Genomic DNA, 24,558 nt, shown 5'->3' with positions numbered 1-24,558 from the left:
TCAGAACCACCTTTTTCATCCCTAGATGCAGAAGGCCACACTACTCCACTGTAATACACACGAAGAGAGCCCAGGCTGTACAAGCTGACAAGATCATGCTACAAAATGGCATGCTGGCAGGAAATGGTAATGCTACAAAATGGTACACACAAACAGAAAAAACTGTCAGCCACGAAGCAAATACACGTTACTTAGAGAACAAATAATGATAGCTGTCATTAATGGAATTGTTTAAAGAAACCCTTCAGAACAGCTGGGCTGGTTGGTTATGTCAGAAAAAGAGAAACAGTACCACAAACACATGCTTAAGTAACAAAGAAGGGGGGAAAAGTGCAAATATATACCTGTTGGTGTGAAGGTAAAAGACGGGACTGAAAAATCAAAACAAAATACAAACTGGTTATTAAGCTGAAGAGAGAAAGGGAAACATACCACATTAGTATAAACCTAGCAGACAGCTGAACATAAAACAAGTGTATATAACTAACCCAGTAGTTCAGTCACATTGATATAAAAATAAAATTAAAATTGCAATTCAGAAAGAAGCTTGTCTCTGCAGCTACTATTCTGAAAAGAAAAAAAAAAAAGCTTGATATTCTATTGTGCTCCTGAGGAGACCTGACTGTGGTTTAGCCTTTCAAATCCCTCTCAGTTTGGTATTTTAAGGTTTTTTTTCTGAAAATCCTAGCACAAACAAAACCCCCACACTGTTAATCATTTTAGAATGCAGAATGACAAATTCCTTAACAAAGCCTTATCAAGGTCCTATTGAATCTTATCTGCAGTTCACTAAGTAAATGCTCATTACGCTGAACTAATAGGCACACTTAAGTATTCAGTAAGGAAATAATAATCATAAAAAGGAACAAAGAGAACTGCTGTTTTACTGTCTCTGAATCAAGAATGGCACCAACTCTCCCTGTAATAAAGGCACTAAAAGCTATTGCAGTAATTAATTTTTGTTTTCATAGATGAGACCCTTACACAGAGTTTTTCTGTCTTTCATAAATAATCACAAAACAAAAAAAAAAGAGTAGAATATCTCCCTAGATGTAACACCTTTCTACCTTTCAACCCTTGGTTTTAAGAGGGAAAGGTTAACGACGGAACAATGACATTGCTTGACAATCTTCTCTCTCACAGCTACTATAAATCCTCTTTGGATCAATAGGGTCTCTAATCCAAATACAGAGCACCAGCATCTGCTCTTCCTATTAGCACATGCTCCCCCTCCTGTTGACAAGACAGTATAGTTTCCCTACCACTGATGGGCAGAACAAGGCTAACATTGCCCTTTTCGATCCAATGACAGCAATGAGAAAGGTAAGAAAAACAATAAAATATTCACTAAAATAGCCTTGAGACAGAATTTGATCGGCAAACCTGGTATAGAAAGAAAAGGTTCTGGCTAAGTGAATGACTTCTATAACAACTCTGATGTTTGGGGGGAGTGCAGAGCATCTTGTTGTTATAATCTAGGATATGCTGTAGATTTCCCCCTTTTACCAAGCCAATTTATTTCCAGGGATATGACACTAAGCAAAGAAAGGAAAACCTTGGAGCATTTGCCCATTTCAGGCTGCATTTATAGCAAAGCTCTTTATCTTGGGAATTTCATTGTATTTTCTTTGGGCTAGGCATTTTCACACGGTCAAGTTTAATTTAGCTACAAACAAAAATAAAGAACCATAGTAACAAGCTTTCATTAAAATAGAAGGTGCATTTAAACCCCAGCTATTCAAAAGAGAATCAAGAATATCAAAATTAATTTTCAATCACAAGGACATGAAAAAAATCTCAAACTACTACCTTGTTACTATTCTGTGAGCTAAGTACTAAAACTAGTTTAGTTTCTTAAGGAACTGGAGAACAGATGAGCAGAGGTTCAACTATAAGAAATTTTTATCGTTACCACATGAAAGAACAACTTCTTTCTTAGAGCTTCTATTAATAAACTCTTCTGAGTGTGTAAGACTGCTAGTACAATATGTATGTGTGGGAGTAGTGAAGTATTTTAACAGCTGTCAGGCCTGAAGCTAAATATAAAAATAAATAAAGAAATGCAAGACTGAAGAAAGTTTGGGCTTGCAGTTGTGATTTGATGCCCTGCAGAGTGGCAAACTACTTTACAATCTATATTACACTAAAGACTGCTTTTTTTCTTGAAGAATACTTGATACCAGAGATGTAGACCCTACTTTTCTGTACAGTTTCATTTAAATCCCCACCAAATTACACAAAAGACATTTATACAGCTATTGGGGAAAAAAAAAAAGCTGTTTTGAACAATAGCTGATGTCACTGAAGCAACCATTTTTAAGAACAAATTGTATGCCTTTTGCTTAATCATAGGTACTGCTGAAAGCACAGTGATGTTAGTTTGATAGAACTGTAGAAAGGCAGTATGGCAGCATGCTATTAGTAAAACAAAACAGCACAGGCCAATGCAGCAGAATGTGGGAGTCTGTCCTAGCTAAGAAATCCCAGCAGAACAGAATCAAAGGTGGAACTCCTTCCCGATTCCAGTGGTCACAACTCCACTACAGCCACTGTGCCTGAAGTCTACGGTGAGCATTGTTACTTAATTAGCAGGGAGGATATCTCAACTCTGCAACAGTCAAGAATTATTTCCATCTTTCCACTCACTCATGTGCTATTTTTAGCACTGCTTCTTTTACGTAGCAACGCACTGTTACTGTTTAAAAACATTCATGTTATATTTGCCTATTTTTCTTGCCCGTCACTCATTCACTCTTGAAGGGATTAAAGAATGGAATCACATGACACCTTTCATACATTAAGATGTGTCCACCTTTTAAGCCTAGGGCTATCTTTTCATTGCTAAGTATCAAATATTTTCCTGCTATTCCTTCAAAAGCAGGATCTCCCATTTTCTGATTCATTCCAAATTTTATAGCTCTCGTTCTAGGAGTGACTACGAGGTACTGCTTTGAGATGTAATGAACTGCAGCCCATTGAATTCAACTTCAACTTTAGGGCTAATCAAAAGATTACTAAATCAGGAGGAATCCAGTTTTTATTCCAGAAGATCTTACAGGTAGAAATTCTAGCTTTGTTTGTCAGACAGTATACTGGAAAGCACTGCGAGTCCACTGACAATGTGATATAAAAGGTGTCAATAACATGAAATAACACAAAAATGGAGGATGCTTCAAGCTGGCCCCACTGCTGCCATTCTAACCAAATGCAGATGCAGGATGTGACAGCCCCAGAATTCAGTCCCAGCGAAGGGTCTCACAACAGCATTTATGAAAAGCCTTGGAAAGCAGACTTGACTGTTGTGCCTCTGCAAACAGCCACTTCACCACATTGCCCCAGAGCAGAAGGAAATCCAAGTACCCACACCAAAAGCGTTGCTGTGATGGACACCACTGTTAGAGTTCTCAGCAGCAAGCAAAGGGCTGAACAGGAGGGTCAAGGAACTACCATCCACCTGGCTCCTTTTCAGATGGTACTGTGTCAGACAGCAAGGGCATATTGGAAGCTCCCAGCCTTAAATCCATCTTTACATTTCTCCTTTGTGGGAGCATCTTTATGAAAAGCTAGTCTAGGTATTCTGCTAAAGACTTATGCTTTAAAGCCAGATTTCACACGTTATGTAAATATCGCTGCTTTCTGCATTGGCTCCTCATCCACACCTCCTGGAAGCATTGAAGTAATCTGATAATTCCTGATTCGGGTCTGAGAAGAACAAGGGACTGATGACCAAGTAAATAGGCAGCAAACAGGCATTCAGCAGCCAGCAGACTGAAGCACATAATACGGCACCTTTTCTGATACCAGCGTAAGTACTGGTGAGTCCATTCCGCTTCTTCCTGTGGCGATACAACCAGATGCTGAAGACCATAAGGATAATCCAACAGGCTGCACCAATTCCAGCAATAAAGGCAGGCTGCTTTACAACGTCAGAAATCTGCTGGGCTAAGCTGACTTGATCTTCTGAAGACACAGGGTTTCCATGAGAATCTGAAAGAGAGGCACCCAAAATAGCCAATTAATTTGAATGAACAGCTGTAAAAGGCACCGTGAAAAGAACTAACATAACTGTAGTCCAGTTTTTCAAGGTAAAATCCTTAAGATTGCTCTTCAAAATCTCTTTTTACAGGTCTAGATAGAAATGCTTTGTTTTCCATACAAGACAGGTACCTCCAACATCACTGACTTTTGTTTGTTTATGAAATCTGCTAAAATCAGGTTACCAGGCATACAAATAGAAAATTAGGCTCATAAATTACAAACTTTTGGACTGCTATGTATTAATTTTTTTTTTATTTTAGCAAAGAAACATCAGCTTCAGAAAATTATTCAGAAATTCAGCAAAGAACACAGCAAGTAAAGGAAAGTTCAAGCTTGAATCATGAGTAGTAGGCTCCGCTCATAGGTAGAAATCAGCTCCTCAAACACCCACTGAAAATCACAGAATAACAAATTCAAACTACATTCATATGAGGTTGGTATTGATACATCTTAATCTAGCAGTTCCTGACAGATTACTTAAATCTTGTATTACCACTTTAATGTACTCTTTGCAGTCTCGCAGTCTCTCACTTTGACCTCAATTAAAAAAAGGCTGAATATTTAAAAGGATGTAAAAAAGCAAAAGTATAAAATAACCAATCCTGCCCTCTTAGACATGGATATAAAAGCTAAAGGATAACTAAAAAGTGAATTGGCAAAAATAGCCAAGCAGCCTCATTAGTACTGAACAGGCAGTGGTTTTCAAAATCAGTTTATCCTTAAATACCCCATGTCAAAATAAAGAACATGTATTTTTCCACACACTATAATTTTTTTTTGAATAAAGACCACACCTGCAAGATTTGGTCTTTTCTGTTCTTGCTGTACAGAATTTTTGCAGGAACCTTCTAGGAACAGCAGTAAGAAGATCCAGTTAGTGACTAACACTTTCTAACCAAACTGAAGCAACTAAAAGACAAAATATTGCTTTCCTGATGTGCTTTACCACTACAGTGAGTGCTTACTGGAAATTTCATTACTGCACAGGGTGAGGGCAAGAATTTGAAACCTTTACTCAGAGCGGATATTGCTTTACACATTCCACAGCTTAGTCTTTGAAATGCCCATTTTTACTCCTGTGTAAATCCAACAGATAGTTGTTTTTTACTATTGGTAGTGACATGAAATTCAGAATGAGAGATAAGTGTTTTAAGGAGAAAGGTGCTGTTATTAATTCGATTAATGTGAACTATGTAAGAAATGAAAACCCATTTACTTAAAAACAAGACCTTTTCCCTAGAAACTAAGCAGTGAATAGAATTTTTTTTTACGATGACATCTTGTGTTACTTCAAAATAAGCTGAAACAATATATAAGAAATTGAAATACAAACAAGAGATTGAATCACAGCAAATTATACAAATGACAAACCCCCTCTGGAAAATGACACCTTTTTGAATGGGAAATGGTTAAATTAATAAGCTTCTTCCAATGAAGAATTCCAAATTCCAGTCTTTGCAACATTAAAGTCATATATCTATTTTGCTGAGAAATCACCCCTGTCTCTGACTGCCACCTTATTGGAAATTTTATTTCATATTTCAGGTCCCTTTATCTTCTGTGATCCTAAGTGCACTGCCTAGCCTGAAAGTTCACCAGGCAGACTCATTCTTTTCTTACTAATACACCCTTTGTGTCTGCTGGGTTTATGGATTTCATGCCTATTTGTGCAAGGTTAAGATGGGTTGCTTCAGATTTTATGGAGACAGCCAAGTGAAGTTCCACACAAGTGGCCAGATGGGCTTAAATGTATAAAGTATACTGTGACCAATGAATTAAAGCTGTCACTCTCTATCTCATCTTTTGTCTCTCTGCAGCTGAGGCCATATTAAGATATGAAAACTTGCATCATCAGTCTCTTTTCAAAATGCATAATTTCTGCATTTTTAAACAGCTACACTACTTTCTACAATGAAATGGAATAGAGTAAAAGATTTATGGAGAATCTATGGTCCTGAATAAATTCGGAAGACTAATAAATATTTTTCTCTAATCCTTAAAATAGATATATTTAAAACAATAAATCCGGGAGAAAAAAATAATCACTAACTCAAAAAACAAATAAGAATGCCTTTTAAACATGTCAACCATTCAGCCATATAGAAAGACAGTACTTTCACATACAGAAACATTTTGCATTGCTCAGTCAATGCCTGTCTGAAGACTATAAAATCCTGCAGAATCTCTTTGAACGTTTATTATTCTAATTTTTAATTAACATTAATTTCATGCTATTATTTGACTTGTCATTGCAAGCAAAATAATATACTTTCTTTTAAGAAATTAGGCTTATGGCACATTGTATATGGGTGGACTGTTAGAGCTATTCCATTAGCTGGTATTTATTTACACACATAGTGAAGAGAAAAACGTGTCTATATTCACACTCAGCATCAGACAAAAGGAGATGGAAAGGATTTCAAGAGGTCCCATTTGACCCATGTCCTACTTCTCTTATAATTCAAAAATAGAAAGTAAGCTAAATATAAAGCAAAGGGAAGGAAATCTAGTGAACTCCTTATCCCTAAAAATTTCCAGGAACTTTATCTCAGAAGCCTTTCTTTGAGAAGGACATCTTCCCTCTCCACAACAGCCCTCAATCCTCAATGATCAGTCATGAAAAAAGCTCCTGAACAACAAAAAAAAAAACATACTTTTTCTTCATCCCAGGAAATTTCTGGAAGCTTTGATTGAAATATAAATGGTTCATAATGAACATTCCTGTTGCTGCTTGCACTCCTCGGGGAGATGTGCCAAAATAATAAGTGAATATAAACATTCTACAGCAAAGTGCATCCTATTGCCAGAGCAGCAGCCGCAGCATTTAATGTACTTGAAAATGCCTCAGAGTTGTTGGAGCAGGCTGATCCCACAACTCCCTAAAACCAGCATATTATCACAGTGACTCATGCCTTCTTCTACCCCAAGATAAGAGCATTCTTTTTAATCACAGATAATGTTGCTATGGCTATTGCTCATAAGCTACTTGATTCGACTGTCTTGAAGCTCCAAGTTTCAAACTTCAATGAAAACTAATTAGAATTTACACAGAGAAGAACTGGAACCTCTAATTCCCTGATGTTAAATATTCATACAAATAATAATAACATAAAAACTATCATTAAGTTGCTAAAGCATAAATTAAAGATTAGTATACAATTAAGATTGGAATGCCAAAGATTCAAAAAAAGACTGGAAATTCAAGGTTCACAGGTGTGCAAGGAACCTTAACTTGGCCTTGCACATGTACAACCTATGGAATGGTACTTTTCCACATGCATGTCTCATTCAGTACTCAAAATGTACAAACAGTAAGGAGAAATATCTAAGTGCTGTTAACACTGTTAATTCTCACAATTAAAAACTTGCAAAACACCTGGAACCTGTAACATATTGTCCAAGTGTCTTCTCAAATATATGTCCGTGATGCAATATGAAAATTATTTGGTAAAATATTACCAGCATAAGAATATGCTATTTTGTCTCCTTTCTAGTTACGTATGCTTCCAAAACTGGTAAAATATCATTATTGCACTTCTATCTTATAACATACAGTTGGAGGAGACAGCACCAAACTGGTTTGCTGAGATGGAAAAAAAAAAAGATTATTTTCTTCAAGTCGTTTTCAGGCCACAAACAAAAATATCAACAAAAAAGGGGTTGACAGAATGCCCTGAAGACATGCTAGCTAGTTCCCAAATCACATCTCCTAAATGAAGCAATTAGAATAATAAAGATTCGATGAGACTTTCTTGTGTTTTGTACACTTGAGACATCCAATGGTTGAATATTACGCTCAACCTTTAACTGTGACATCTAATAACAAATAGCTGCATACCATATATTCATACAAACTGTGTGTTTGAGAGTAACATTAACCACAGTTGTAGGGCTTCTCAGAGCTGGTACTGGAAACAAAGTGTGCTGCAATATGTTCCAATGTCACTACTTATTTGTCAACAAGCATAGGTAATACTGCCAAGCTCCCATAGGTGGTAACCTATTACTTTGCAAAAGTTAGGCTAGAGATCAGCAAAAAAATGTTGTGCCAATTCTCATCTTTTTATATAAAGTATTTTTGTAAACGATGCCTTCAAGTTACGTGTTGTGACAAGACAAAATGTCTATTGAAATTCTATGATTTTGTTTCTCCACAGCACAGTATTATAAGTATAATACAGCAAGCTATGTCTAGGTCTCAAAAAATAATTTTTTTTCCCTAACAACAAAGCTCTTGCAGTCTTTCTTTATGTAAAATAGCACATTTCCTTTTAAAATAAACAAACCAATTGTTTTCCGGTCCTTGGAATTCCACAGAAAGCTTTAAAAGGTCATTCAAAAGCCTAGAGGAAAATTCAGAAGCCTCATGGGGGGGGGTGTGCTTTAAGAAGGCATATGATTTTTCAGTTGATCTCATGATTTTAAACACTGGAAGGTGATTTTATGAATAACAACCCAGTCAGACTGTTGTCTTGTCCCTGGTGGCACGGGAAGTCTGGGGTACCACAGCTCAGTGAGCTGCTTCATGTCAGCTGAGACGTGGAAAATGAAAAAGCTTCGGGCTTACAATTTGTACCTGTCTTTGTAACAGGTTAAGTGCGTGCACAAGGTCATTTATCACAGCTCAGTTGATGCATGGGACTGTGATTGCACGCCTCAGCTCCCAGGGAATCCAGTGTCTCCTGTCCTCCCCTCTTGCTCTCATTCTGGAAGGCGACCTCCAAAAGGTGAAGCTTCCTCCTGTCACACATCTGGTTGAGACTCTGCCCAGGCATGTCTCATCTGTGGGGAGCACCCCACACAGCACACGGACTCAAACTGAGGTCACTGTACAAGACAGTAGGCTACACTGAGGAAAAACCCCTCTTATTTGGATGCTCCAGAGCCAGCCACAACCTAGTCTCACATTTTTGTAAGAAAAACACATTATGCAGAGAGATGTCAGATTTTAATGAAAAGTTCCTTAAAAAAAGTGAACCTCTAAATCATATAGTATATTCTGTTTCCACACAAGGAATTCTTATTTTACTTTTTTTTTTTTTTAGAAAAAGGAAAGGTTGTACTAATTCAGATATCAGGAAAAGACTTCCTAAAGGAATAGTTGGGGTCAGTGCCAGAAATGTAGAAACCTGAAGCTGTTGGTGGCAAGTATGTCGTTTCTAGAGCATGTAGGTACAGGGAGTGAGGACAGCTTCAAACCTTCTAAAAGCAGCATCCCTAGTCCTCTTCCCTCCTCCTCCTTGGCCTCCCTTCCCTCTCTCTGGAACCATGTAATTTATCGCTGGTGAGAAGTGCCAATTGATGACATCAACAAATTAATTTCCTTTCTTCAGAAAGCTACCAGAAAACTCTAATGTTCCACCCCCACGCTGGGAGCACTTCTAAAAACTAAGAATGCAATTCCTTGAGGGAGCTTGTTCCTTGAGGGAACTTGTATCACAGGGTAGAGTTGGATAAACTGCAGCCATTCTTCTACCTGGATGATTTTAGGTTGATCTATGCTACCAAAGAATATTACTCCTTAAATTTAAGTACAAATTTTCAGCAGCCTTCTGCAGTACTGTCTAGGTATTTATTTGTGATGTTTCCTGTGGCATGGATGTCCACAAGATTCCTGTGTCCAGATCTTCGCCATGAAACAACCAAATTATGGGATCTACTACAGCATATCTAGAACTGGTCATGTCACTTAATTAGAAGCAAGTAGTGAACACTACGAAAGCAAACTCCAACCACAAGGAAATACATGTATTCTACTAGACTTGCACATCTACACACCTTTTGAGGTGTGTGATTGCTTCTCGTTTTCTAACATAGTCCCAGTAAAAGCCAAGAATCCAGGAGCAGGCAAAAATCTTACCCTGACAGTCTCACTTGTTTCTTTTTCCACATACTAAAACCTCAAAGCGATTAAGCTCCATTACAAAATTCACCTTCATTTAGTATTTGCTTATCATCAGAGAAATGGGAAAAAAAAAAAAAGCAGTTATGAAATTTTTGGATTTGAACATTTGAGGTTATCCTCATAAGCCTCACTAATGTAGAATTTTCAGAACTTAAGCCCAGAAAGCTGACTGGAAAGCTGACTGTAGGAAGCTGTGAATGGTAGCTGGCCATAGGAAAGAGCAATCCAACAAATAACCATGGGGTTTTCCTGTACTAATTCCACATTAATGCAATATCATAGAATCAGTGTGTAATTTTGTGGTAAAATCTCTATCAATGTAATTGGGAGTCATATGCCTGCATAATTTAACTAAGTTAAAGAGGGACTTCACTTTAATAGCCAAGGAAACGTACATATAATATTCCATATTAGTTGCTCTGCCTTGTTTTCACATGCTGTTAATTACAGATTTTTAAATACAAGTGAAATAAGAAGGAAGATTTACTAATGATAGAGAGACAGACGGGACGTAAAGCCCAAAGCAACATGCTGAGTTTGCTTTCACAACTATATACTGTAAGGATAAGGTATTTTGCTACAGGCATACTAGTAAAGCAGCATATGACTACACTTAAAGTTACTTTAAGTAATCTTCAGGTAACCAACAGCAAAGATGCATTTCTCCCAGAAAGCTCCAGGAGCAATGCCCCTGATGTGCATTTATGACAGAGATGTTTGGTGTTAATGAAATTAGAAGGTCAAGATTATTGTAAATCATCTGGGTACCTCCTTTTCCTGTACTCAGGTTATTTACTAGCTCTCACACAGAGTTGATATTTATTGTGCCTAATTTTAGCATGCTTGGTTGTTTTTTTTTTTCAATAAAGATAAAATCTGATCAAGACAAATTACATCCCTAAACTAAAGTGATTCAAGACTTAGTGATTCATGCTCCCCTACATGTTTTATTACACCAGTCTTAAGGCTGAAAATTCACTTTGAAAAGTCAACAACCAAACTCCTGAACTGGGAGACTAAAAAAACCGTGTTGTTATAACCCCATCTTTAGAATGCAGTTCTAAGGGAAGTTTTAAACCAGAAATGCCAAATCCTGCTATTCCAAGGATCAAGTAACGCTATCTATTTCACTTGTCTTGAAAGTATTCCCGGTGCCATAAAAGACAAAAGTAAACAAACAGAAATCATGGAAACCAAGAGGCAGGATTACCAGCAAGCTTACCTAACTGGATAAACTGGGGATCGCTTTTCACTCCAGGTCCTGCCCCAGTACTCGCTGCCACTTCCACGCTGTATCGAATACCAGGAACTAGGGAGGGGATGACTACGGAAAAGGTGGTACCATCCACTGTCTTGTTTATATGGTATCGACTTTCATTGCCAAGACACCAAACCTGAGGGGAAGTAAGTGCATGGTATGTATAAATGTTCAACATTCAGCACCGAAGGATAAGCAGAAGGAAAGATGACACATTCTCTTCTTCTGGATAAAGGAATTTACACTTTGTCACTACACCTGCAGTCATGGATTGCTGTCCTAGGCACTCTACGAATAATGAAAAGGTACTTTTTGTTCCAAAGAGCAGATCCAACTACTACAATTATTTGATGCGTTTGTCATAAATCATTTACAGTTCAACTGGTGTTAATAAAACCAAAAGCATCAGTAGCACAGAACAAGAAAGGGAAGCCCTGTAGCCAAGAACTGTTCACATAAACAGCTAAGTAAGAGCATTTGGTTAAATGAATTTGTCATTCTCTTACTCAGGAATTATTTGTCAAGCAAGGCTTTCATCACTCAAGTGCATGAGCAAGTCTTTTATCACATGACATCACAAGAGAACTGATGCCATGCTGGGATCCAAGTGGTATCTTTTTCTTTTTTTTTTTTTTTAAAGATGGCAGCAAGAGACAAAGACTGAATGATTTTCTGTCTTCTAATTGAGAGACAACAGCATGACATCAGATCTCATTTTTTGAGATCTAGACCAGGATACAGGTTTAGTGACTTCAAATCACCACTTTGCAAATTATATTAGTGACACTGAATGATATGGGAGAAACAAGATGATGAGATATTTTTATCCTTGTAGGCCTGAACCACTGATGTGGCAAATGCTTTTTAAGATTATGGTTGAACAATTCAAGGTGAAGTAGCAGCCAATCTAGATCTGCTAAAAAAAAAAGATGAAGCTCTGTTGATTTCGGTTCTGTCCCCTTTCCACAAATGCATTGCTCTACAAAGAACATCTATCCAGAAAGTTAAATTAGTTAAATTCAGTACTTTATGTGTAAAGAAGCAAACCTGGCTGAGAACAGCAGTACATCTGAGCCTGGGCTGATTGTACATAGGAGGGAAGATTTTGCTTTTGACATATGGAGCTCCTAAAAGATTTAGTACCCAGATAGCTGCTTTAAATCCCTCGTGCAATTCTGCTGCAGTGGAGATTGCCAGGTGAGTGAGCTACAGTTTCACATGTAGAACAATTGCCACGGCCCTTTCTGCCTGGACACTGGAAATTTTATCTCACCTTCAGGATGCTGTAAGACCCTTTTTCCTTCTCTGAATGCCAAGGATTGAAACAAGGCTAGTGGGACACTGTGAGGATGTGAAATGTACTTTAAGTCCCTTTGAAATCGAATCCCAACACAGGATATACATAAGTGCTGCTGCAGAGCAGGTCAGAGCACACAAAGAGAACCTCCTGTTTGTATTCTGATACTATATAGAGACTTTTTCAGTCAGTACTTCTAGTAAAATTATAACTAATACTGTTCTTAGATCCTAGAGGATGGTCATGAAAATGCTCTTATGTAAATAGGAACTCGATTAAGTGTCGAAGAAAACATTTAAATCTACATTTTGACTGCAGTAATTTTCACAGAAACTGTTACTGCCACCCTGTAAAATGGTGCATATGCAAACAATGGAAACAATTTATTATGTGCTTGTGACTACGAACTACTAATTCAGGAAAAAAAGTTCTGTTCTTAGGCACTCAAGTACATGAAGAAATGCATGATAAAAGAAACAATAATGTTATGTTAAACATCAGGTTGTTCAGTACAATACTATATTGATTGTATAGCTCAATAGGCAAGTGAAAATGAACTTTTACAGTGCTAGAAAACAAGGATGAATTCACATTATAACAGATGCATAAGTGAAGAAAGAATTAGTATAACAAGAGAATTTCTAACTTCATGGTAAGAAAGGAAAAAATGATTTCTGCTGTGAATTTGAATTTCTGGCTTTTTGTTTGTGATACTGTCACTTCTTCAATTAAGATGGTATACTTCTTCCTATTTAGTTTATCCTTTAATTAAAGTAGGTATACTCTTGCCTTTGATTTGAGTTGCTGAGAAAACAATGAATTCCCACACATATGCATATCTTTTTTTTTTTTTTTTCCTGGGAGAAAACATAAAAGATAGAAAAACAAAAAAGGAAACAAAAAAGAGAAAATTTCACGTGACTTCGGTTTTTTTCTTGTTATTAGTTTTTAACCTTAAATAACTAGTTCTGCATTTATTTAGTTTTTAGACAAAACCACTAGTTACACGTAGCAACTTAAAGAGCAATGACATATATATTCATTGTGTCTGTTTTCTGTCCGTGGTGAAAAGTACAAAGGAAAACAATAGCATCAACACAAGAAACGTAGATGTGAAACGTGCCACTGTGCCATCTACTGCCACACAAGCACTGCAGGATGCTTGCTCCTCCATCTGATAGCCTATTCCCTCAGAATGCTAGCAGGTGGGGTAGGTATTATATCTACTCAGAAATGGGAATTTCCTGACTTTTATTGTGGTGTCCTTGCAACCTTAACACTCCTCTCATGTAGTTTCTTGTTGGAAATAATTCCATCTCTCCAGCTCAAGGTCTGTCTTTAAATGAAATAACTTCACAAGTATTTTTTTTCCAATTACATTATATATCTGAAACTAAGCCATAAACGGATTTTTTTACCAGTTGACCAGGTTCTGAAAAGGGTTTTATTATTCTAAATTGACCATGAAGCTTAGCAATCTCTTCCCTTTTCCATTTCTACTCAGGGAAAAGAAACATCAGAATGAGTTTTGATGGCTAGGAATATATGTTTATAGCACTGTGTTTAAACCTGAAAAGTAGCCAAGACATTCTCATTTGAAAGATTTTCTCAATCATACGCATTTGCAGAAGACTGAAACCAAAGCTCCTGCCTCTCCATGGCTACAAAGCTTACTTGATATCCACAACTAGACATTCAAAACATTCGTAGCTTGCTTAGGAAAAATAAGCTTCATTTACTTTGCTATGTAAATTATCACAAAAAAATTTGAACTGTTTGTAAATGAACATCAAATAATAAATATTTATGATGTACTTTCAAATAGTTAAAAGTTAAATAGCATAATGAGAACTGTGTTTGGAAGAAAAGAAAAATTTCTGTACACTAAATAGATTTATTATTATACAAGCACATTCTTCTCTTGAAAGCTTTCCGTTTGTTTCAACTACCCAGTTACGCATAATTTACTCAGATCTTAACACTGTTAATTATTATCCCTAAGCTTTTCAACTCATTAAGCCTGTTTATATTTACTACCTTGGCCAATGCCTTAGAGTCACAAAATGGTTCTCATACAGGTGTGGTTCCCCCTCTACTTGAGTGTGCATTTCTCAAGTTTTAATGAAGGCAAAGGATGTATCTGTTTTAATTAAGTGCTGACCCTTTGCTTTGATTTATGGAGGCTGTTTTAATTGCCTTTCCACCATCTAGGCAGAACTACTAAATATGGAGTTTGAGTCAAAGCAGTGATTTTCTATCCCATTTTCTCTGAGTAACCAGAAGATGGAGCCAAGCACCCACGAACAGCCCATCCCTCACTACCTGGCCATAGTCGCTCTGCCAGGGGACCAAGGCATGCCAGCAGTACCTTATATTCCTGAACCATCCCGTTCTGGTTGTCCTCGGGGGGTGGCTGCCAGGTGACCACGATTGCTGTCCCGTTCCCATCGTTCTTAGTTACTGAAACACTCTGAGGTGGAGCACTAGGAGCTGTTTGTTTGGAAAGAAGGATTGAACAGTTATGTTTGTCACACCCAGAAGCAGGGTTTTTAAAGAGGAAGATGGTTTCTGGGCTATACAAATGCAATCTTTTGTGCCCCATCCTTCAATGAGGGCAGCCCTGACTACAGGGTAAAACGATATGGAAGGAAAGTGTGTCAAACTGCAACCAGGCTCCTGGGTTCTGCAGTAGTCTTGCTGTGTAGGACAGGTAAAGTCACACTCATCACTAGACTCTCCAAGCTCAGATACCCTTTACCTGAATGTCACAGTCTTGAGCATTGATTTCATCAATGGTCTCAAATCATCTCACCCAGCACCAACAGTTTTGAAAAATAAAAACTCTAAACTGACCCCAATCTAAACTTCATTTTCCTCTAGTGTGTAAATAATAATGAGTAATATGAAACTTATTAAAATCAGGACAGCATGTGTTTACACAAATATTAACACATTTATAACAATAATTTATGGTTTGCATTTGAAATAGTCCTCCTAAAAACCGGATGCTTAGCTGATGCTTGGGATGAATGCAGCTATGCACACCTCTTGAACCACTTGCAGCAATAAACTGGAGCTACAGGGTATTTATAATGGGGAAGGAGGACAGAAGGGGAAAGGCTGTACACCCTAGCAGAGGCACTGAAGGCACTGGCCACCTTGCACACTCATTATACCTGTGCAGCAACAAAAGGAAGAGCTTTATGAACCTTCTCTTTTTAACACATGTATGAGATGGAAATGCATAATTTAGTCCACTATATCTGTTGCCTTCATTCATCTTTTCACTTTGTCTCACTGATTGATCCAGATATAAAAGCCTTCTAAAAAGCATGGTTTCCATTCCCTCAGCTGCAGCGCTTTGATGATTTCTGTGGTGTCTGCTATCTACTCAAGATAGTGATTAGCAAGTGCTTGAATCTGACAGAAGTCACTTGTGACCAGCCCATGAACTCAGCAGGGAGGAGTGCACACTGCAGGGAAGATAAAGAAGTGCATTTCCCATTGTGTGTTGGAGGGGATTTTTGCACATCCCTCTCTCTCTGTCTCTCGTGCCTGGCTCTGAATATTTACTTCTGTGTCACCAAACAATTCACATAATGATCAGTCCGACACAGCCTCCTCTGCCACAGATTGCTGCTCTCAAACGGCACGCACTTCAAACAAAATCAAATAATGAACATATCAGAGGAAAGCTGGCCAGACTGCTACTTCAAAAAGGAAAGATGAAGACAGTCTGGCTCCTACTTGCCTTCTTCCAGGGTCTTTGCAAATTTCACTTCACTGTCTGCTCCCTGAAACTCATTAAAAAAAGGGCGGGCCTTGATTTCGTAGTTTACGCCTTTCTTCAGCTCGGGAATGATAACGCTGTTTTTGGTTGGAGTCCTCACTTCAAAGATTAACCACTCTGACTCTCCGTAGGATGCTGGTGTAGGCCGATACAGAATTTTATATCCTTGAATGTACTGGGATTGCTGGTCCACCTGGCAAGACAGCAGAACACAGAACACGTCCATAAACAGACAGGAACCAGGGACGATGCCCGTGACACTGTGCCCGGTCCCTGGGCCACCCCGCTCGTGTTACTCAAAGTAAACATCACTGCCACAGCAGACAAAGGCTTCTTGCATTAACAGCAAATTACAGGCCTGACTTGCAAGTGCATTAATCTGCTTGATGCTGGTAGAACTGTGCTGGTTTCCCTGGATTTAGGAAGGCATTAAAGGCGGATAACGGAGTTGTATAATATGTCTCGGCTCCATGAAATGAACAGTCTTTGCATCCACAGGGTGACACAGCTCGGCACAGGCCAGACTTCTGCCCACCTGAATTTGCACAGCAGCACAGGGGGCACACAGGGAAAGAGGGATCTACAGTGCCACAGCTCAGGGTGATGAATATGGAGACCAAAGAGAGAGCCTGCCAACCGTCCTGAGATGTAGAAGCTTCCCAAAACCCAAGCAATGAGCACTGCTTCCTGCCTGCTTCACTTTGGAGAAAGTGAATTGGAAGGACAGCCAGCTGGCACCTTCTCCATGGCTGTGGCTGGGCTCTGTCAGATCTGTCCAAGCGCTTCCCCCATGTCCACCCCCTCATCAGGAGGATGTTCTGATGGAAGGAAAGGGCTGTTCCAAGAGGGCTCTGGGGAGGCTCATAAAACTCAGTATGGCAACATGGATGAGACTTGGAAACACAGATCAAGCTGATGCTTAGTGCTCCTGAACGCTTTTTAGACCAAAGTAATTTTATATCAACTGTATGGAGAAAAAGATCTTAATGTAAATAAGGATGCATTCAATATGTTTGGCTATAACTGAAACAGAAAGCTATCATGTACATGTGATCTGTCATGAAGCATACACTATCTTTTAACTACTAATTTCAATTTCTAGTGGATAAGAAAGTCCAATTACAACCACAATAAAAATTTTTAAAGTGCACAGACTTTCCCTGTTTTCAAAAAATCTCATACAGTGATATTAAAAAACTGTGTGCTTGCAATTTTACTCCGAAAAGCAACATATTTCATTTTTAATAATCACATAAAGAATCTGTGTGTTAGCCGAAAGTGAGGTAATGCTTATTTTTGAAATTGTAGAGAAGCCACAGGCTACCCCAGAGACTGACAAAAAATGCCTTTCTGGAAAAGGTTGTTCTACAAGGAAAGGTCAAGCAAAATCGTGCTAGGAACCTTGAAGATGTTTTAATGTTATTAGCTAAAACAGGAGATTGCCTGCTGCAGGTGGCCATGTTGCAGGTGAGAGTGTAATTACTGTGCAACAGTATTACTGTATTATGGTGCAGCACATATTATTGGTATTCTTGCAGCACTGAGAAGCCCTGGCCATGGACCAGGACTCCTTTGGGCTACAGCTCCTCTACAAAGTCAAAAATCCCTTTGTTCCTGTTCAAAAAATCCTGCCATGACATGGCAGGGGCTGCAGCCTGTGCTCGTCCACACTATCCCCATCAATATATTGACATGTTCCGGTGGAAGTCGTAAAAAGACCTCAAAGCTCACTCCCTATGGTTTTACCCCTGTACCTGGTATAATTACATCCCCAATTTTTTCTTCATTCTGCATTTCATTTTAAAACTGCTCTTCTTTGAATTACATTTTCTTACCTCATTGTTCACTATTTGCAGTTTCCCACATTACCCTCTGTCTTTATTTCTAGCTCAGGATTGCCAAAAGTCTCTCACAGTGAGCCATTTTTAATCCTTTCTCACACTGACACCTCAGCCTTGTAAGTCTACCTGAATCTTTTTTTATGTATATTCCCATCCTCCTTGCTTCAGGACTCCTAGAGCATTGTTTCCTCACTCCCTCATTTCCTCTGTGATATCCTCCACGTGGCCAACTTCCTGCTGCCTCCCACCTCACACCAATGTGACACTGCCCTTTTCATCTCCTCTCTCTGTACCATATGTACTCCCAGGACAGCAGGGAAGCATAGGTTCAGATGAGGCTATATGGATTTGGGTGTGTTTGTCAGTATGTCTGCAGGATGGAGGTAACACTTTCAAACAGAATTATGCAGTATTTCTCTGCACTGGTGACTGACAGACAGGGAAGTGCCCGTGCTATCTCATTAGGGGACTGATACACTCCCTCCTGAAAGCAGTGCAAAGGCTTCAAATGACATGACTTAGGAGGCCTTTGATCAGTCCTTTAGCTTCCAGAGGAGGACTCTGAAACTCTCACCATGTTGTAAACAGCACTCTCTATGGGGACACAGACGGGGAAAATGGGACAAAATTTAATGAAGTGGGAAAGCAAAGCCCAAGTCTCTTCATTCCAGAGAAAAAGGATCTGCAAGCATACAAACCACACAGCTTCCTGAAGTGTGACTCCACTGTAGTCAAAGCAGGACAATTAAGCAGTACCTGTAACCACCACCATAACACAGATTTATACTCACAGTCCAATGAACTTCAATTGAGGAGGAAGAAAGGATAGTAGGGTTGTGCAGATGTAATACCACGTCACCCAGCTCTCTCTGGACCTGCTTGTGATCCACACCTTGGCTTGTTGGTGGAACATCTGTAATAATTTAAGATTCCATTCTCACAAGTACATATGATTGTTAAAATAAGTACACATAAAAACAAATGAATGTATCAGAAAGTATATGATGCTATCATCTACAAAGTTTACCCTAAGTACTTCCCAATTATGTAAGAAAAAACTACATCAAATATTTTCCTGAGCAAATCACCAGTGCTGAGGTGGTACCAAATCAATACACTGCACTTCCTCAGAGAGAAACACGAGGGAAATGCTGCAGAAAAAGACACACCACACTAAAGAATGGCTTTGGTAAATGGCTAAAGCAGCATTTCTTTATTCTTTCCTGTTGGGAAGAAAAAATGTTCTGCAAATTCCAAGAGATCAGGAAACCTGTAAAGAATGGCAAAACCAAAAGCTGTATCTTCAGATAAATTCCTGGTAAACTTAGTGTTTTTAACTACAAAATCATGTAACAACCAAAGAAAAAGAAAAATTAGTCACATGGCTGCAGCTTCTCTATGGTAAGTGGCTTCTGTAAACAGGAGGCAGAGCCTGGGTAAGTCCTGTCTGCATCGTTTGATACTTGGTCCATCTTATAGCTAGAAGAGTTATTCGTATCAATGAAGGGACAAATTCCTCTCAAAATACTCAATGGTACAATGGAAACATATTTTTTGTATGCTGAACCCTTGAAAAGCATATTTAACTGAAACTGATGACTGTCAGATGCATAAAATTTATAGGGCAGAACTAACAGTGTATCTAAAATAGACATATACTATGGACAGCAGAGTGACAGAGTTTCTGTATTGATTTCATACCTCTCTCCTTGATCACTTAATTTTAAAGAAGTACCATGCTGAGTATCATTAAAAATCACAGGCTGAGAAATTCATGAAAATTACTTGAAATGTTTACTTTTTTTTTTTAATTAATCTAATTCCAGATATAGAGTAATGCATTACATAAACTTTGCTCCAGCCCTACTACTTCCCCGCCTGACCTCCTCTAGTGAGAAAGCAACATCAGGAAATCTTCAAGGGTTCTGTTCTCTGAAGATTGGAATTTCCTGGGAATTTCCATAGCTGTCTGCTTTCAAGAAGTGCTACAGTATACAGAATTTCTGTATATATATATATATATATGTACAACTACTGTAATAACTCACTGCAGGTGTGCAGACTATCTTGAAAGATGAGATGATGCATTTACTAAGTGTCTTCTACATCGGTGAGTGCAACAGCTGTAAAACATGCTTTTTGCATGGTGGTCATATTCTCCATTTATCAGCTTTCAATCCTGACTAAATATTGGTAAAACCATTGTAAGGCTGCATCAGGACAAGCCATGAGGCCTGCTTTCCTTCCAGAAATATAGTTCCCATTCACACAAAGCCTATGTCACTCTCGACTTTTATCATATGGTTTCCTCAACACAGGAAACCTCTTCTTCCTTTACAAGAAGCTGGTATTTCTTCAAAGTTTAAGAAGCAAACTGAGGTTTGCGTGCAGTCTGTGAGTGACAAATCTGGATTCTTAGCAAGCAACACTGATAACAACGAAACAACAAAACAAAAAAACTCTCTGATGAGTCACTGCTATTTCCACATGTAGTATGTTCTGCCAAACAGTCCATTTATCAGAGTATTTCCCTCCTCCCAAAGTTTGAAAGCATTAAAGATAGAAGCTTCTGTTTGGAGTGTTGCCTAAACACCCTGCTTAGAATGTAAGAGGAAAGTCAGTGGAATAATTAGTTCTATCTTCGCTAGTCATAGAAGATGAGTCATCAGCAATATGAATCAATCTATTCAAAGGCTCAGCCATTTGCACATCTGTGCTATACAATGATGTGTGTGTTTCCTTGTTTCAGCTCCAAGCTTCCAAGGCAGGGACTGTCAGTGATAACACCCAACCATGTGGTTGGTAATGCTGGTAAAGTGCAAAGATGAAGGTAAGTTAGGTTCCTGGACCGGACATGCATTATAGCAAGACAATACCACCCTCTAGACAAAAGTGAACTGGGAAATTTTTGGACTTTTTTAGCTAGACCACAACTTAAACAAAACTGAAATGATATTGGAAGAAGAGCAGAACCTCTGAAGAACTTGACACTTGACTGTATTTCTTACTGTTGAAGAAGATTTCATGTATTGGTTGTTATTTTCACTGAGGTTTTGCGTGGCTCTCCGGTTTTCAGTTCTACTAGATGCCCAGAGAACAGCAAAGCTTTTCCATGTTACTATAAACCATGCAGTTGAGTGAACAGAACATTTGCTGTTTCTCAGAATCAGGTCAGTGATCAGTTGATTTGGGACAGACACAATACCTCGTCTTCAGGAATGAAACTGCACTACACTCCATGAAGAACAGACTCCCGTAGAACACTGCAGCCTGCCCACATAATAACATGTGTTGCTCTATTTCCAGGAATCAGGAATCAGTAAAAGGTTACTAAATCTTTCCTTAGTAACAGACTTAGGAACCTGTGCAACCCCTCTGCTGTCTACATATATCCACTGAAATTGTCATCCATCAGGAGAAACACATAATACCAAAAGACAGCAATGTGAAACTGGTCACTCCCCAGGGGAGATCAGCAAGACTTGCTTTCAGACCAATTACAGAAAAAATGAGAAGTCACCAAAAGAAAATGCTTTGTTTCCTCTACAGAACTTCCTTTCAAAAACAAACATGTACTTACTTGTGCAAACAAAGAAACAAATATATAACACAGACACTCTTAATAAGCCAATGGGTCAGTTTCTGAAGTGAGTAGGAAGAGCAGAAAAGCAAACAAACAAAAAAAGTATGATCTGTATCACTCTTCCTTTGAAAAAGAGTATTTCTAGTTTTCCCTTCTTAAGAATCTAAGTATTTCTACTGGGAAAATGCAGGCTTCAAAGTTGCAATGTATTATTCCCTGTACATCATCCAAAGTGTCATTTATTTGCTACAGTGAACACAGCTATTTTTAATTTTACATTACAGCTGGATTCAGTCCATAGCTGGACTTCAGTCACAGCTGGAGTTGGTGGATGACTCCTTCATCCACTTCTACCCAGCCTTTTCTTTCACTTGGCTATCTGTAAGCATTGTCTCTCTTCCCTACTATTTTACTTCCAACAGTTGTATTATTGAAATACTTTTAACATACTGCCAAAACCTCTTCTTTACTGGCTCATGATGTCAAATTCCTTCAAGTTTTAAACTTTTCTCTTTCCTAATGCAGCAGAAATCAACTTAGATTACGTAATTTTTCTCTGTCTCAGTCCTAAGCTTCATTTGATTCACTGAACATAGTAATAACGTTTCCATGGAATTTGAGGATTTGTGTGGTAACTCAGAAAAACAGAGATTACTTTTGTTACTAACAGGAGCTGCTATTCTGCAAGATGTAACTATCTTTGGATAAGAGATACTAGGGTTCCCTTAGGCAACACAACATGTTGTCAGAGTCTATGTTATAGAGAAATGCAATTTTAAACACAGTATTTTACTGTAGTATACATTATAGCCAGGACAGGCAGACAGTCAAAAGCTACCAGAATTCCTGCATCTGGTATCACTTAGTCCACTTGTGACAGCTGCTGTGGACACCCAAAATGTTCAGTATCCAAAACTTACCTTGAGTTTTCACTGGATCAGATATTTGGCTTGGGTCGCTCAGTCCATATGCATTAGCTGCTCTCACCAGGAACAGATAAATTGCATTAGGTTTTAGCCCTTTAACTGCAAAACTCTCCATTTTCACATTTTCAGCTACAGTTTGCCAGCTGCTCCCAGATGCATGGCTAAGGATAAAACACACACACCAGCAGGTTAGCATGTGCTTCTTTAATAACATATTAAACACAAACGTACGTACAGCAAGATCATGAGACTCGTATACCTGAAGGCCTCAATTATGTAAGAGGTTGGTGTTGCACCTGAATTCAAATTAGGTTGCCATGACAATGTCACTGTATTTCTGCTGACATCTGTAACCTCGGGTTTTGACGGAGCACTAGGAATCAAGTTTGGGTCAGTGGGTCTTGGTGGCTGCACTGGGACTCCAAACTCTGACAAAGGAGAGAGAGAAATGCTGAATATGGACAGGACGCAGCTGTAAGCTAAGTGCTGTTCACATCTGCACTGGCAATTTATGACAGAGTCAGATAACTTCCGCATTTCAATTGCTGATTTTCCTTTATGTATTCTCTCCTTGCAGAGGAACCCTAATTGATTTACCTTGGACCTCAATGTATGCACTCCATGTAGCTTCGCCACTCGGGGTTGAAGCGATGCAGGTGTACCGACCGGTGTCACCCAGCTGAATGGGGAAGAGCAGAATAAATATTTGAAACAATCAGGCACTCAGTGGGCTAGAAAAGTAATTACAGCTCTCTATGTACCCCCATGAATATGGATGAATGTATTAGAGGTTGCAAAAACTTCGAACTACAAACTTCTTCCATTAGAAGTTATGATTTTGTGTGCTGCAGAAGGAAAATGGGTATTTATTTCTGAGCAGTCACAATAGAATTGGAAAAGCTCCACATTCTAATTTAGTGTTGACTATTCTGTAATGAACAAAGTGAAAGCAAATTTTGTAGCATTTATTCCTTACTCTGCAGAGGTCTTAACAAATAAATTGAGAAGGAACTCAGATGACAAGACCCCATGCAACTGTCAACCCTCTACATAAGTAATGCCTGGGGATTTATCAGGACTGAGCACTGGAGAACATGTCATCCTTAAATCAAAGCTTAAATATTCCACAGGGTACACATGGGGTTCCCTGTGTTAGTATAAATTTCAATCTACAGCAGACCCAAAAAGGAATCTCCATATGCTATTCTCATCCAGTCCTGAATGTTGGATTATTTGTCCATATGTGACTTAATCACATTTCATAAGAGTTTCTTTTCTTCCCCCCCAAAGAAATGCTATCCTCCTAAGATCCCAGCCTCACCAGATGAGCTGGACAGAAGTGATCAAAAATCAGAGGTTCAAGTTCTAAGCCAGTTTAACTTGTAAATGGCAACAGGGTAACTCTAGGGAATATGGTAAAGTGATGTATTCAGCCTAATTTCAGAAAATCACTACATTTCAAAACACAGAAAAGATGGCAGAGAATAAGCAGTATGACAAAATTGAACATTTTTAAAACATTTTACAGTGTGCAAGGCATGACCAGCAGCAGTACTGACCAGGTACTAGAACTCCCTGAGGAGTATTTGACAAGTGGTTAACCATTTTAAACTACAGTACACCGAGGAGTGAATATGTTTAAGCACTAAAAACTCTTTTGAAAAAGCTGTGTACATGGCTCTATTACTGCTGTATGCTGAACAAAGGTTTTCTTTATAAACATTTGAATTAACTAGATAATTTTAATCTGTTAGTGCTAAAGCCCAAATAATTTAATGATTTGTCTTACTGAAATACAAGTTTTGCTTTCCCTTTCATGTTTCAAGTACCAAATAATTCCCTTAATTAATACCTTTTAAAAAGCATTTTTCCTTATGAAATCTGAAATAACGTGCCCTAGGCAGGTGTTAAGCAAAAAGA

General features: G+C 38.5%; 1 protein-coding gene across 4 annotated transcripts in view; it reads right to left on the bottom strand.

Annotated features, from left to right (window-relative positions):
- The window catches only part of ROBO1 (roundabout guidance receptor 1), a 715,278-nt gene that overhangs the window by 32,546 nt on the left and 658,174 nt on the right, over positions 1-24,558 (bottom strand). For all 4 annotated transcript variants that reach the window (XM_027710067.2, XM_039387924.1, XM_039387925.1 and 1 more), the window contains 9 exons: positions 23,236-23,317; positions 22,898-23,066; positions 22,633-22,799; positions 18,921-19,042; positions 16,250-16,481; positions 14,867-14,988; positions 11,166-11,337; positions 3,790-3,987; positions 345-371 (listed from right to left, as the gene is read on the bottom strand). In XM_027710067.2, coding sequence (XP_027565868.1) covers positions 345-371; positions 3,790-3,987; positions 11,166-11,337; positions 14,867-14,988; positions 16,250-16,481; positions 18,921-19,042; positions 22,633-22,799; positions 22,898-23,066; positions 23,236-23,317 — 1,291 coding nt within the window. The remainder of the gene's footprint in view (positions 1-344; positions 372-3,789; positions 3,988-11,165; positions 11,338-14,866; positions 14,989-16,249; positions 16,482-18,920; positions 19,043-22,632; positions 22,800-22,897; positions 23,067-23,235; positions 23,318-24,558) is intronic.

Source organism: Pipra filicauda, unplaced genomic scaffold, assembly GCF_003945595.2.
Source record: "Pipra filicauda isolate LSUMZ 115617 unplaced genomic scaffold, ASM394559v2 scaffold59_size3379749_pilon, whole genome shotgun sequence".
Classification (NCBI taxonomy): Eukaryota; Metazoa; Chordata; class Aves; order Passeriformes; family Pipridae; genus Pipra; species Pipra filicauda.
This window is presented reverse-complemented; position numbering and strand designations above follow the sequence as displayed.